Source organism: Cupressus sempervirens, chromosome 11 (assembly GCF_028749045.1).
Source record: "Cupressus sempervirens isolate cs-2001-9-10 chromosome 11, ASM2874904v1, whole genome shotgun sequence".
NCBI lineage: Eukaryota > Viridiplantae > Streptophyta > Pinopsida > Cupressales > Cupressaceae > Cupressus > Cupressus sempervirens.
Window position 1 is genome coordinate 760,375,264 of NC_143128.1, and position 15,856 is coordinate 760,391,119.

Below are 15,856 nucleotides of genomic sequence, written 5' to 3' on the forward strand. Positions count from 1 at the left end.
AAGATTGTATTCCCTTTGATTTTTTTTAGTGGCCATATTTTTTCTTTACTATTAAAAATAAAGATACTATTCAGCTGAAAACATATCAAAATAAAAATAGACAAAGAAGAAACTTGCAGCTTAATTTTATTGAACAGTAGAAGCCTATTTATACAATAGATTGACCTATCAACATTCCTAAATGACTGGAAAATAGATTGACAACAAACTACTTCATGATTGACAACACACACATGAAAAATGGACAAGTGGACTACTCTTGACAGCTAACTGGATCTAAGATCTACAGTTAGTCATTTGTTCAAACTAGAACTCTATGACACAGCTACAGTCAAACTGAACTCTTGCTGCCAACAACTCAAACTGAACTCTTGCTGCCAACAACTCAAACTTGAGTTGCCAAATGCGTAGCATTGTTATTCATTACCCTAACATTCACATGGTTCTCTCTCTTCTTCTTTATGCTCCACTATACATTTTAATACCTTTTTTATTTGGTATAGAAGCATCTTTCTTTTAGGGGATTTCTTGACTCTTCCGGGAATCGACAAAAATAGCTTACCACTTGATAATAGGATTTTTTTTTCTATATTACAACCTTGACATTTCCAACTGAACCCTCCACCTCCTAGAAAGGATCTTAAAATATACCAGCCATAGTTACACCGCCCTGGGGGATGAGGGGATGGTGGGACAGAGGTACAAGTTTCCCGGACGGGGGGACAGAGGGGCATTAATTTGGGGACGAGGGACGGTGGCAGGGGATGGGAGGGGTTATATATACTATACATATGGTATGTAAAATGCTAGTTATGAAAAGATGTACTGCAATATAAGATATAAAGTTGTAAAAGAGTAAATACTTGAACATTGCATTGAATTAGAACATCAAACATTGAACATAAAAAGTTGAATTAGCAAATAGTCAACACTGAGACATCCCCCCATCCTTGGCAGAGGTGTCGGAATCTAGTGGCACCACTGGGGACGGGGGAACTGAGTCCCCAAGTCCTTGGTGCGTCCCTATCTCTACGACATGGGGCAAAAGGGGGGGGGGGACGCGTCCCCGTGTTACTATGATATCAACATACTTCCACAAAGGAGAATCAAAATTTGGATCGATAATTTGTTGTTCATTACCACCTACGGTGGAAGAGGTAGATGCCATCGTAATTTTTATGGCAAGAAGTTTTATACACATTCAAAATTGAAACAAGAGATTGGAACAAAAGAATAGTTAGATCTTATGGACAATCAAGGAGAAATTTTAAAAAATATTAAAATGAAACAAAATAAAATGAAAACAAACTTACCTCTTTCACCCAATAGAAGCTTTCAAAGGAGTAGGAATGAGGCACAAACAATTGATCAAGCGTCATAAATCAATCTTCCAACTCCCTCTTGCTCAACCATCTATTTGCTCCACCTCAAGAGAAAATAATCAATTTGCACACCAAATGAAACGTAAATCCCAACGTAAGTCATATTAAAACCACTTTTTAGGGCTTCAAGTCCGAAATTTTAATTTAATTTGTCAAAAAAAACCAAAAAAACAAGACTGCCAACACTTTTCTGGCCGGTTCTGCACTTGGTTTGATGGAATTTGCTCGGTTCCAAACCTGAGCAAGCTAGATCAAACTGGCCACCATGGGTACAGACCCTATCCAGACCCACAGGTAGACCAGCCCCATTTCTGGACCTAGTTTGAATCGGTCCAGGTCCAGGGGCCTGGACCAGTGAACCAAAATTCTTAGGTATTTATTCAATTAAATGTATCTAAATTGAGGTGAGTTTGAATTTCTATATATCAGATCACAAGTCAACAGTCAATAAAGGAGTTAAGAAGGAGCCACACAACTTAGTATTTTACCAAATGACTTTACACATGTTTGGTAATTCCTAAGATTGATATGGTCCCGGATTGTATCCATAGTGAAACCGAAAAGTCTTGTTAATTTTAGAAAATGTATCTAAATATGTGAAGCTAGTTAGAGATGTCATGGAGTTACAGTGCAGGTTGTTTTAGTTAAGTTTTTACAAAGTGTTTAAGATATAAGGACTCTCACTGAACAAAAACACAGTTGCAAAATATTTTTAGGTCTCATAGGAGGTTGCAAACAATTGGGAGGGATCCGCAAGTCACTAATTTTAAACATTGAAAATGGAAACGATTTGACCTGTGAACACTGGAAAAAGGGATGTTTTGAATTGTTACACAGAGTTTCTGAAGATTACGTGTTGGCTAAGTACAATGACCTTGGAAGTTCTCTAGTCTGAAATTAGCATTGCATATTTTGTCAGATAATAAATTTAGCATGCAATTTTTCGAAAAAGTTATTTTTAATGAAAAGAAAACTTTGCATCAATTTTTTGTTTGGAATTTTTCAATCTTGTTCTCAAATAAGTTTTGACAGTTTTGCAAAAGAATGGAAGATTTATGGCTAGAATTTTAACCTTTTGGATTTTGATGTAGCTTCCCCACTTATTATTTGTTGTTGGATTGGGACTAATAACAACCTTAGAAGTAGAATTGCTTTCTCAGCCTAATGGGTGGACACGATATTTATGGCCGCAGAATCCCAAAAGTTACTTTATATTGTAATAAACATCTAACCATGACATCACAGGCTCAGATGATTCTTTGGGGTTTCATGCCACTTATCCATCACCTTGGCACTCTTACATCTAACTAAGTTTATGTTACCTGTTTCTCAAGCACCTGTTTCAGCCCTTTTTACCACTTAATTATGTCTTTAGGGGTTTAGGTGCATGCCTCTTGTATGAGAATATTATTAAATAATTATTAGAAGATAACCCTTACGGTTGTAGTAAACCTTAGTGGTAAGTGGTTTTATTTTGTTTTTTCTAGCTTTCTATTTTTAAAGTTGGCGAGTCATGTCATGTTTATCCTTTTGCACAGTTTCATTGCCCATTCTCTATATAAGGCGATAAACCTCTTTGTAGATTGTATCCTATTATTTTATGGAATATTAAAATATTGTGTTCTATTAATTTTTTAGTATGGTATCAAGAAGGGGTCTCATGAATTCCCGGTTGTAGCAACAGGGTTGTTTGTCAAAAAATTCAGGGCCTATTTATTTTTATTAAATTGGAGATGCCAACGTCAGAATAAAATAGTGAGGGTTTCTGAAGTATCATGCCATTTCTTTTGTGAGAATTGCAACCAAGATTGGTTTAAGTAATGGCATTGTTTATTTCTCTTCTGGAAAATCATGTTTGTTCTTTTATCAAAAAATCTTGATTTTTATATGATTTAAATTGTACTGTTTACCAAGGACGTCTTTCAAAATTTCATCAGTTGAAATTGTAATTTATTTTCTGGAAATCAGTATTCAATTTTTGTGAAATGTTCCTGCTGTTTCATGTGAGAAATTGTGCGATTTTTTTGTTCAAAGTACTAGTAGCAGCATTTTTCCTGAATATTTTGCTTGAAATTGTGCCACATTTTCTCTGCAATTTACATCAAAATTAGGGTTGCAAATCAATGTTTTTGGGATGAAATCTACAATTAAATACTGGTATATTTCATCTTTTTTCTTCTCCAATTATTTTTTAACCTTAGGTCTCATGGGCAGCTGTTTTTTGCTGTGAAAATCATTGTGAAAACCACAAAATGCAGCTAGGGCATATTAAGAGCATTTTTTGTTATTTCCTTAATGCCTTGGCTCTGGGGCTTCCTGCGACCAGGGCTTTCAAAAATACTGTGCTAGGGTTTGACAAGGGGATGAAGATAATTTGTTTGATTGGGCCACAACGGAATTGTGGCAAAAGGAGGCAAAGATTTTGTTCTTGAACCTTGACAAATAGGAAAGACCACTTTGCTTAATATGTTTAAAGTGCAGATTCAACCTAATAACATAACAAGGCTAATGAAGTCAGACTAAATGAAAGAAGGAGATGCATACATCCAAGGAATCCTACTTTTGCAATGACGTGGTAGTAGAAATGACTAATAATTGCATTCCGTGTTTTTGTTGTTGTTGGAGTTGCTCTAAATCTCCAGTACAATGAAGATGGAGCAGACTCAAAAGGTTGGATAACCATGCACTTTGTCTGTGGGTTGAGGTACTGCTTGAAGCTATTGTTGAAACAATTTATCCCCAGGTTGAAGATCCTGTAGGTGCATTGCCAGAAGAGTCTCAAAGGACCAAGATGAATGATGTATTGCATGTATTATAAAAAGTTACACACTTTGAAGACAGGTTGGAAGGCAGTGTGGATAAAACTCAAAAAATGGTTGCCTAGTTAGCTTGGGAGTCTGTGGGTCTTGGGAATTATAATCTTATGAGGGTTATGAGACAATTTGATGGAGCTGTATGAGTGTAGCTCAGAATGAGTTTTTTTCCAATGGTTCAACAAATTTCTTATTCAGCGGTTTCGGGAGGTAGTATTTGATGTACTTGGAAACTCAGCTCGGGAGCTACACCTTGGCAAAGGTTCAAGGCAGCTTGATGGAGTTGTAGTTCTACCTGTTGTATGGTCTATTTTCAAAGAAAAACTTCTGAGGAATAGTGAATTCATGGTTTAAGATGTTTTTAATTTGACATACTTTGTTTTCAGAGAAGTAAGCCTAAGCGGGGGCTATTAGAATGATATAAAATGATTATTAGAAGATAAGGTTAATAGTTGTAACAAAGTCACCTTAGTGGCAAGTGTTTTTTCTGTTTTTTTAGTTATAGCTGTTTTCAATGTTGGGTCAGTTATGTTATGTTTATCCTTTTGCATGGTTCCATTTTCCATTGTCTATCAAGGAGATGAACCTCTTGTATACAGTATCCTGTTAATTAATGGAATATTAAAATATTGTGTTCTGTTTATGTTCACAATATCCAGCACTTGCTGACTGAATGAACACATTTGGGCTGCTTATTTCATTCTTTCATTGATGATCTGTTCCATCTATGTCACCTGAAATTCCTCCAATCTGTTTTAGGCACTTTTTTAGCCATACTTTGGCCCTACAAGGTGTTCATGCACCCTGTAACTTATATGGCCTTCCTTTGCACCCTGTAACTTTTCATCTTCTTGGAAGTATTTTCAGATTCTGTAGTTTGCATACATGGATCATGACCTCACCTGTACTGATTTAGACAAGAAAATGACTTTGAACATGGCTTCCCCAGTCTCCTGAAGTTCTATGAGACAACAAACCTTGCTTTGAACTGGATCAGTGACAAGGGCACAATACGACAGTCAGCTTTAGTCAATGAAGGATAGACACAATAAAAAATGCAGAAAAAGGGTTTCTAATTGAATATTTTTCATCGGTGCAAAAAGTTGGCGATGAAACATGAGAAATATCCTCTTGAGTTTACAGATCAAATATATTACTGGGCTAGGTGGAATTGTGATGCTTTAGAGCTGGCAAATTGATTTTCTTCGCTTAATGCAAGTTTTCTCTCTTAATGGATCCTATGTACAAACATTTGAGTTTTCTCTCGTAATGGATACTGTGAACAAACATTTACCTACTCTTTTTTTTCTGAATAAAATAATCTTAGGCATAAAAAATGTGCAATGCAAGTCAGGAGTAGGACAGTGCGCACATGGCCAAAATTTAAATGCAGTTCAATCCCATAAAAAAAAAATGTGATGCAACTCCAGTAAATGCACTCGAGTTTATTGATAAATTGTTCTGAATCTCTAAGATAAACTTGATTTCCGTTCTGAGACTAAGTATTAAAAGCATTATTTCACTTGGCTGGTATTTGTCTGTCAATATTTTTTTCCTTGCTAGAACATAGCCATAAAAAAGGGCAGTCCTCAAGAACACCAAAGCCAGATTACTGAATTAACTGCTAATGATGCCATTCGATCATTTTACAAATGGAGCCATCATTCCGTTTGAGAGTGGTGTAAGAGCTATCTAGCCAATTAAAATTTTTCTAGTAAGTTTAGTTTACACCCTTGTTCATCATTACACTCTTTCACGTCAATTTTGTTGACCTGTCAGCACACCATCATTGATTGTAGCCATCTTGTATTGAAAGCTTGTTGCAACAATTGATATGCCTCTTTGGGTAAGTCAACTATCCAAGTTACAAGATTGACTGCATGAAGTTTAATGATTGCTACAATGCAAATCCTCAAGAAATGGGCATTCTCTTTTATTTTGAAATTGGGGAAGGTTCAAGACGCAAACAAATGACTCACCTGGAATGGTCTTATTGCCACATTATCCATATTTATTTTGGGTGGAAGGAAAAAAATCCCTTAATTGAGAAGGATATTCAGAAATTAAATCACAAAGTAAGAACATCATGATTCAATAGTTTAGAGCTTGTGGATGAAATCTTTTGAGTTGAGGTGAGAGATTGAAAACTGGATACCTTTTGAGCCAAGAAGTTTGATTGATATACGCAGGAACAAGTTCTAGGCAACTTATGAGTTCAGAGAAAGCATATCTTAAAGCAAGTTGGGAAATTAAAATAGTAAGTTGAAGTTAGGGCAAAGTTAAATTTGTAGGGCTTTCCGGATTTGTCACAATGACATTTTCTTGTTTCAGCAAGCTGATTGAAGTGGCTGCCCAGTGATATATATTTTATATTATTCTACATTGAGAAGTCTGGGCAGACTGGATATGTTTATCTAGGGTTGAACGAAAGAGGACTCTAATCAAAGACAAATGGTGAACTGATTGCAAATTGATTGATGATAGGTCATTAATAACTATGAATATTTGCTGATGAGATGTTGTGGAATGGTTGCGGGTGGCCCTGTTATTGTGCTCACCTGGGTTCAAGCCCACACAGGGCCACTGCAGTCACAGGCTTGAACTGTTGGTTCAGGGATGGGTCTCATGTTTGTGCTCCAACTGGACCTGGTTAATACCCAGAATTGAGGCCATGGATCCATTGAAACCTTCAACTTGCTGATTAGAAATAGAAAAAAAATCCCTGAATTGCATGGTGATTGGTGGTGCTAAATATTAATTGGATTGAATTGATGTTTCTGTACAAGTCCACAAATGGGCAATAGGTGGTTGATTAGGGTACAGTCAGCGTGAATGATAAAAGCCAGATATAGTCACTGACAGAATGGTGATAATGATTGGAGCATCCAGCTCTAGTTTAATAAATTTGACAGAGCTCCTGACAGAATGGTGATAATGATTGGAGCATCCAGCCATAGTTTAATAAATTTGACAGAGCTCCCAGTAAAGGTTAATGGGAGTGTTTTGGAGATTTGCCTTAGGTTAGGAATCACAGTGTAGTGGAGACTTTTTCTAGGTCAGGGATCATGCTGTATCATATTTGATCAGTGACATTGTTTAGTTGTTTATATGATTCCCTAATATTTGTGATCACATAGAGTTATGAAGTTGTCAAGAATGTTGTACGTATCGGAGAGAATGCAAATGGCCAGTTAAAGTTGTCAGAAATTAAGGATGCAAAGAGCACATACTCTGAGCAGTGTGTCAGAAGCTTCAGAGCAAGATTTTCATTCTATTGTATGATTTCTTAGAGGAGGTGATTTTTGTTTTCAGATTCCTATCCTTTCAATTTGCATACATTGTTCCATATTGTTGTCTGGTGCTACATCAAGTCCGTTAATGTATGTGTATATGCCTCTCAAAGTTTAATCATATCATCATCTGATTACTGTAGGAATTGTTTGTTGTTGTCACTGACAGCAGTAATGCCCATTTGGGATCTACTTGCAGTGCTTATTGCCTTTGTAAGTCCCACATTAATAATACAGTTGTTTGTATAATGTATTTAATATTGTAGTTGTAATTTTGGCGAATATGGTTGAATTCCATAATGTCACCTCCCTTTTGGTTTTCTATTTAATGGATACCCTGCCTGCCATATCTTCAAGCCAATTTGGAGCTTTTGTATTTTGGTTTGTTTAGTGATCAGCAGATCACCATTATTTATTTAGTTGCCTTCATTTGGTATCATAGTCAGTTTGAAAGAATTTCTCAGTCATTATAGATAAGAAAAAAAAATGATGGGATGAGTTTGTAGAAATTTCCTCAGAAGCCAATCCGAGAGCCATGCTGAAGCCGCCCAAAAAGGAGCCGAGGTTTTCATTAGTGCAATCACCAAGTTCACAGATATTAAAAGGAATTTGTTACAGAAATCTGCTAGTAGAAATTGCTTCATTTTTCAAAGCAGCAACTGAGCCTAGGAGACAGCATGCAGCCTGCCGAGAGGAAATTTGTCTGTGCACGGAAAGAGGCAGTATGCAGACTGCCAAGAGAAAGTGTAAAATTTCTTTTTTCGTTTTCTTGCAAAGTGCATTCCTTAAAAATTGTTCAAACATTTTTTAATGTCTAATAAGTTGAATGTTCTAATTTGTTTTTTTTTTGATCTATAAATGTTTTAAATTTTTTATTAAAGCTTTGACGGGAATATTATTTTTGGAGGAGATTATATAATCAACTTGTTTTAAAAAACGTATGGTTATATTTAAAAGAAATAAAATTCTTTTATATAATAACAACATGATTATATAAGAAAGTGATATTTTGAGAAGGATTATCATTATATTTGTAATCAAGTGCATTATTGGTTGCATCCGACACTTATTTCTCAAGTAAATAATATCATTTTTTTTTCTGGTGTGTGTGGATCCCAATTAAAGGAACGAGGAGAGTATTCATTTGCAGAGATCTCGCCTAAATCCTGTGTCAAGCATTTTGACCATTGTGCATGTTTTTATGGCAAATATGGCAGATAATGTAATGTCTAATGTGTCAATTCCCATTTTTGAAGGAGACAATTTTACATATTAGTGTACCAGAATGCAAACTCTATTCAAATCTGAGGATTTGTGGGATATTGTTCAAAACGGTTATGTTGAGACAAAAGATGTAAATGCATTACATGACCAACAAAAAAGAGAATACAAAGAAAATATAAAGAAAGATAATGAAGCTTTATTCTTGACTCAAGGTGCACTCAGTCAAGCTGTCTTTTCTAGGATAAGTGGTGTTGTTCATTCCAAGCCATCATGGAAAATATTAAGTAATGCAAATCAGGTTTACAAACAATGAGGAAAAACTTTGAAAATGTAAAGATGACAACTAGTGAATCTGTCAATGAATTTCTTACAAAGGTAGAAGGTCTAGTGAGTCAGATGAAAGTACTAGGAGAAGATGGCAATCATGTCATTGAAAAGATTTTGAGAAGTTTGAATCCCAAATTTGACTGTGTGGTCTTACAATTGAGATATCTAAGGATCTCTAAAGCTTTAGAATCGATGAATTAAGTAAAGTTTGTTAACTGCTGTAGAAAGAATGTAAAGTAATGAAGAAAACTTAGAGAAAACATTTTCCTCATTCAAATTTGTGCGGTCCTATGGAAACACCTTCTTTGAACAAATCCAAGTATTCTTACCTTAATTGATGATTACTCAAGAAAAGCCTGGGTGTTTTGTTTGGTTTCAAAATCAGAAGTAATTTAAAAATTTGTAGAGTTCAAGAGTTTGGTTGTAAACCAAAGTGGTAAGTATATCAAAGTGATAGGGTCAGACAATTGAGGTGAGTACAAGTCAAATCAGTTTATTGATTTTTGCAAAAATTATGGAAGCGAAGTGAGAGTTTACCACTTCCTACAATCCACAACAAAATGGACTTTCTGAAAGGAAGAATAGGACAATTGTTGAAATAGAAAGAAGTATGTTGAAAGGAAAAACATGGATAAAAAATATTGGGCAGAAGCAATATGCACAACAATATATCTTCTAAATAGAAATCCTACAGAAGCAATTAAAGGAATGACTCTTGAACAAGCATGGTCTGAGGTAAAGCCAAGTATTGATCACTTCAGAGTATTTAGGTGTGTTGCTTATGCACACATACCAAAAGAAAAAGGTCTAAATTAGATGATAAATTCCTTAAATGCATTTTATTGGTTATCGAACTGAAAATAAAGCATACAGGTTGTATGATCTAGTAGGAAAGAAGCTTGTGATAAGTAGATATGTGATATTCAATGAAATAGCAGAATCTACCAAAGAAAATGAAACAAAAGGAAAACAGATAGTAATTGATGAGATTGAAGAGGAGGTAGAAGATTATGTATCTGAATCATCTAGTGTAGGAGCAAGCAAATACCAAAAATATCAAAGGATATAAAAGAATCATCCTTCAACTCTATGTTGGATCCGAACTTTGAAAAAATGACAAGGTCACAAGGAAAAGTGAATTTTACAGTAATGACTCGAGTCGTGAAAAATAGTGAGCCACAAACATTTGAACAAGCACAAGAAAAATAAGAGTGGATTGAAGCAATGAATAGTGAAATAGAAACAATTGAAAGGAATGACACATGAGATTTGGTTCAATTACCTCATGGTAAGGACATTATTCATTCAAGATGGGTGTACAAAACAAAATATAAATCTGATGGGAGCATTGATGTGCATAAGGCTAGATTAGTAGTCAACAGGAAGGTATTGATTACATCAAAATATTTGCACATGTAGCACAAATAGATACTATCAAATTAGTTTTGGCATTAGAAGCTCAACAGAGTTGGAGAGTTTATCAAATGGATGTAAAGAGTGCTTTCTTGAATGGCTATATTGATTAGGAAGTGTATGTTTTACTACCCAAAGGTTTTTGAATATCATCTAAGAACATTATGTTTACAAATTAAAGAATGCCTTGTATGGACTCAAGTAGGCCCCAAGATCATGGTATTCAACGAAAGATACACACCTACAACAAAAAGGCTTAGTCGGTTCCAAATCTTTATATTCGAAGCGCAGTTAAAGATATTTTTCATCTTAGTTCTCTGTTGATGATCTTATCTACACAGGGAATAATTTAGGTTTATTTGGAGAGTTAGAACAATGATGGTTACTGAATTTAAAATGATGAATTTGGGACTAATGCACTAGTTCCTTGGTATATAGAAGTATGGCAAAGCAAAGATGAAATATTTATGTCTTAGAAAAAATATGCTTAAGATGTCCTAAAAAAATTTCAGATGCAGAGTTGGAAATCAGTCACAACACCCATTAAAGTTGAACTTACTTAAATTGTACTTTAGATGTGTTAGATCCAGTGAACCCCACTCTACACAGAAAACTAATTGGAAGTTTGATCTACTTAACTACCATTTGTCCATAAACACATATGCAGTGAGTTTGGTCTCAAGGTTCATGTCAAAGCCTAAGGAAACACATTGGAGTGTAACTAAAAGGATTATCAGATATGTTAAAGGGACATTGAGTTATCGTCTCAAATTTCAGCATTCAAAGGACAGCAAATTGGTTGGCTATACACATTCAGATTGGACAAGTTCTGTAGATGATCAAAAGTCAACTTCACCTTTCTATTTTTGCCTTGGTTTAACAATATTCTATTAGAAGTCCAAGAAACAATCAATTGTATCACTTTCTACAGTAAAGGCAGAATAAAAGCTGCAACACCAACTTGTCAAACTGTATAGTTAAGAAGACTACTAGAAGACTTACACCAGATACAAAATGGACCTACCTTGTTGTACTGTAACAACAAGAGCGCTGTACAAATGACAAAGAATCCAGTATTTCATAGCAGAACCAAACATATTGAGATACAACATCACTATATCAGAGAATCGGTCCAATAAGGTTTGATTGAAATTGTGTTACAGAAGATCGAATAGCAAATATCCTCACAAAGGCTCTATCTCGTCAAAGATTCCAGCAGCTAAGAGATCTACTTCATGTTCTTCCCAATGGTCATTATGGGAGAGAATGGCAACAATAATGCCCATTGGGGGCCTACTAGCAGTCCTTATTGACTTTTTAAGTCATATTAATAATATGGCCGGCTGTATTTAATATTGTAGTTGTAATATTGGTGAATATGGTTGAATTCCATAATGTCACCTCCCTTTTGGTTTTCTATTTAATGGATGCCCTGCCTCTCATTTCTTCAAGGCAATTTGAAGCTTTTGTATTTTGGTTTGTTTTGTGATCAGGCCATCAGCAGATCACCATTATTGATTTAACTGCCTTCAATGACAATATATCTTTCCTAATAAGACACATCTGATGCATTTTCAAATGTGACTTGGATCATTTCCAAGAGAATAATGGCCGCTGTGAATTATTGATGTGCTATGTGCATTTTATTTTTTACAATAGATAAACCTTGAAAATAAATGAAATTTGTGAAGGATGGTCAGCTTGTTAACAATGCTTTTACCCTTTTACAATAATGCACCTATGTTTTGTGATTACATCATAATAGATGAAACAAGAAGTCACAATGGTCTGTATGATGCAGGATTTAATGTTGAAAAGGTGCAATACAAGAATGTCATGTTTACAGTATGGGATGTTGGTGGTCAGGAAAAACTAAGGCCTCTTTGGAAGCATTACTTCAGCACCACTGATGGCCTGGTAACTTTTTGCACCTGTCCTTAACATTATATTCTTAAACATAGATTTCTGGAACAGTGACTATATATTGAATACAGTAAAGGATCATCTGATAGTAGTTCTTTTATAATGTTATTGTTCAGCGTGCTTAATATACAAAGCAGAATTAGAGTATTAGTATCAAAATTTGATATGCTTTTATTTGTTAATTTTTTTTCTTAGCTTTAGACTGACACAAGACTTGATTGGAATTGGGTGTCAGCTTTGACCTTATTTCCATTGTCTAAGACCATACTACCAAGCTCCGACTCTTACACCTGAGGCTTGGTGGAGTACAGTCTTACTTTATGCTTTGGTCTTGGATTGTGACTAAAGACAAACTAACAGACATAATTAAGGTCAAAGTTAGAACAGTGGAAGCATATGCATGCATGTTTGGTACACAGAGGATGCAACTCAAATTTCATATTCAGATAGTTTCCAGAATTTTACAGAAGATCTAAAACAACATACGTTTGCTGTGCTTATTGGAACTTTTCTTGCTTGAAGTTTCCTTATGTGCAATGTTATAGTACATGTTATGTGTTCAAAATGTCCTTTTGGAATGATAAATAATGTGTAAAATAATTGAAAATAAGCTCAAGTCACCATACCGGAATTTGGTGCTGATGAAAATAAAAGCCAAGCAGAGAACCAGGAAAGTGGCAGAGCTAATTATTTAAGAGAATGTCCTAGCCATTTCCAAATCCAAAATGTTGAGGATGAAAATTACCCTAATTCCTAGCAGTATGCCTCTATTGTTCTCAAACCTTTTTCTAAACCTTCAAAACCAAAAGAAGCCACAGTAATGTAGTTCTACCTCAACCAAGAGCGTATCCATCTATTCATATTGAGATTTGTTCATCACATCAAACTCCTCTTGAATGTAATAAACTTGTGCAGCCATATCAGATCCTTTCTATGTCCATGGATGATTTCTCCATTACTGTGCCCTCTCTTGTCCTTTCCATGCATCCACTCTTACTGAATCAGGTTTAACCCTGTTAAGCTTTGCCCAGAAATAATTGATAAATAGCAGTAAGAACAACAGAAATAAGGACAAAAATGCAAAGCATTTATCCTGGGAAAACCCTTCCACATGAAAGGAAAACCCAGCCACACCACAAAAAATCACTTTTATTGACCATAATAATGTACCATTATAATGCTTTCACTTGATATAATATATAAAAGAATAGAGAGACTCTTCGCTGCACAACTAAAGGTCTCTTCAATTTCCAATTATAAAACTCTTTGCACGCCTCTTTGCATGATGCATGACACATTGTAATGGGCACCCCTGGATGTCCCAAAAAACTAAACCAATTTGCTGAAAGGAATTTTGTCAAACAGTTTGCATGCAACCTCTTATTTCTCCGTTTAATGTTTTAAACCCCTTATAACTCCGGAAATCAAACGTTTATTTGTTTGTTGTGTTTTGTGCATGGAATTGGTATCATACAACATAAACAAGAAAGAAACTACAATAATATGCAAAGTGGAAATGAATTGCTGTTAATAAAATGTTATTTTCAGAATTCATAAAACCAAATACATGGCAGATTTAACAACTCACTAATTACTTCAGCAGTATTGACATAATACTCCAGCCCATGCTTTCGAACTTGCTGCTACAATACATTGTCCTTCAATCAGTCCACTACCTTCGTAATACCATTCCCTCAAAGCGGCATAAGCGTCGGACAAGTAGTGAAGAAGATATGAGCTAAATACCAAATCTGCCTGTAGCCGGAAATGCAACTAAACTGCCTGATAATGAAGCCAATAACAAAGAATTCCAAAGGCCAAACCCCAAGGGAACGACGTCTAGAATGTTACAAGAGAGGATAGACGTCCTCAAATGCCAAGAACGGAGCTGCAACTGACACACCAATTTCTTCTCATATTCAACCTGCCTAATGAAGCCACAAATGCTTCCTTTTATTCTACTTCCAAGGGTCCGCTCAACTCATATGGGCAATGTGGGATAAAAGATGTGTAATATATAAAACATATATTAAAATACCCCTTATGTCTCCCTTGGGTACACATCACCATAAAAATAAATATTAAAGTAACACTTTAATATTTTACGATTAAATTAGACGTTACTTTAATAAAACTTCAGGCATTAAAATGTATTAGCAATCAGACTCCGAATAATGCGAGTGATAGCTCATCGGAAAGCTCTCATCGAGGAGTATCGAATCCAATCACCAAAATTGACCTGCATTGTGTCCTGCCGACTTACTAAAAATAGTAAGTATGCCTGAAACTGAGTAAATCAACTTCGTTTTGGCCCAAACTGGAAATGACTAGGCCAAAACACTCCAGGATCCCATTAAACCCTTCGTTAGCCCTCGGGACCATGTAGAACAAGGCTAACGCACTCACACTTGGTCAACTGCTAAAATGGGGACATTACAGTCCGCCCCCCTTGAAATTGTTTGTCCTCAAGCAATCTCAGTCCAGCCTGCTGAATAACCTGCTCACTCTCCCATGTAGAATCTTCCTCCGGCAGGTCTTTCCATCTGACCAAATACTCCTTCACTATTCTGTTTCTAAGCTTCCTCTCTCTAGTGTCCAGAATAGCCTCGGGTACTAACACAAGCTTCCCCTCCTCATCCAAAGGGGGTAAATCTGCAGAAGGCACTACACTCTGACCAATGGCTTTCTTAAGCCTAGACACATGAAACACATTGTGCACTTGATTGCCCTCTGGAAGCTCAAGCTCATAGGCGACTTTGCCCACTTTGCGAATCACCCTGTAGGGACCATAAAATCTAGGTTTCAACTTTTCAGCTCCGCTCTTCTTGAGCGATGACTGTCTATATGGTTGTAGCCTCAAGTAAACCATATCCCCTACCTCGAAGCTACGCTCTATTCGGTGCTGATCAGCATACAATTTCTGTTGATTCTGGGCCTGTTGTATATTCTCTTTGAGCACTTTCAAGATGTCCTGACTATCCTGCAATAAGTTTTTGGCTTTGGGCACTCTACTGTCCCCCAAAACTAAATCCATGAAGCTAGGTGCTTCATAACCATAGAGTGTCATGAAAGGAGTCATCTTGATGGACATATGATAAGTGGTGTTATAACAATACTCTCCCATATGCAACCATTTGATCCAAGCCTTTTGTTGTGTAGTTACATAGTTCCTCAAATATCCTTCCGCCCATTTATTCACAATCTCTGTTTGCCCATCTGTTTGCGGATGATAACTAGTGCTAGGTGTAAGATTTGTACCACACAACCTAAACAACTCTTGCCAAAAAACACTCATAAACTTACTATCCTGGTCGCTGACAATGAATCTGGGCAGCCCATGTAACCTGAATATCTCTCTAGAGAAAATATTTGCCACCTATGTTGCTGTGTAAGTGGACGGAATAGCAAAGAAGTGAGCAAACTTCATCAAGCGGTCCACCACCACATAGATGCAATCCCTTCCCTGCACTCGTGGTAAACCAGT

The 15,856-nt window shown here is 36.0% G+C and overlaps 1 protein-coding gene across 3 annotated transcripts in view; it reads left to right on the forward strand.

The window, feature by feature from the left end:
* Positions 1 to 15,856, forward strand: part of LOC149531826 (uncharacterized) — a 77,993-nt gene that overhangs the window by 24,645 nt on the left and 37,492 nt on the right. For all 3 annotated transcript variants that reach the window (XM_089807909.1, XM_089807910.1, XM_089807911.1), the window contains one exon: positions 12,251 to 12,366. In XM_089807909.1, coding sequence (XP_089664035.1) covers positions 12,251 to 12,366 — 116 coding nt within the window. The remainder of the gene's footprint in view (positions 1 to 12,250; positions 12,367 to 15,856) is intronic.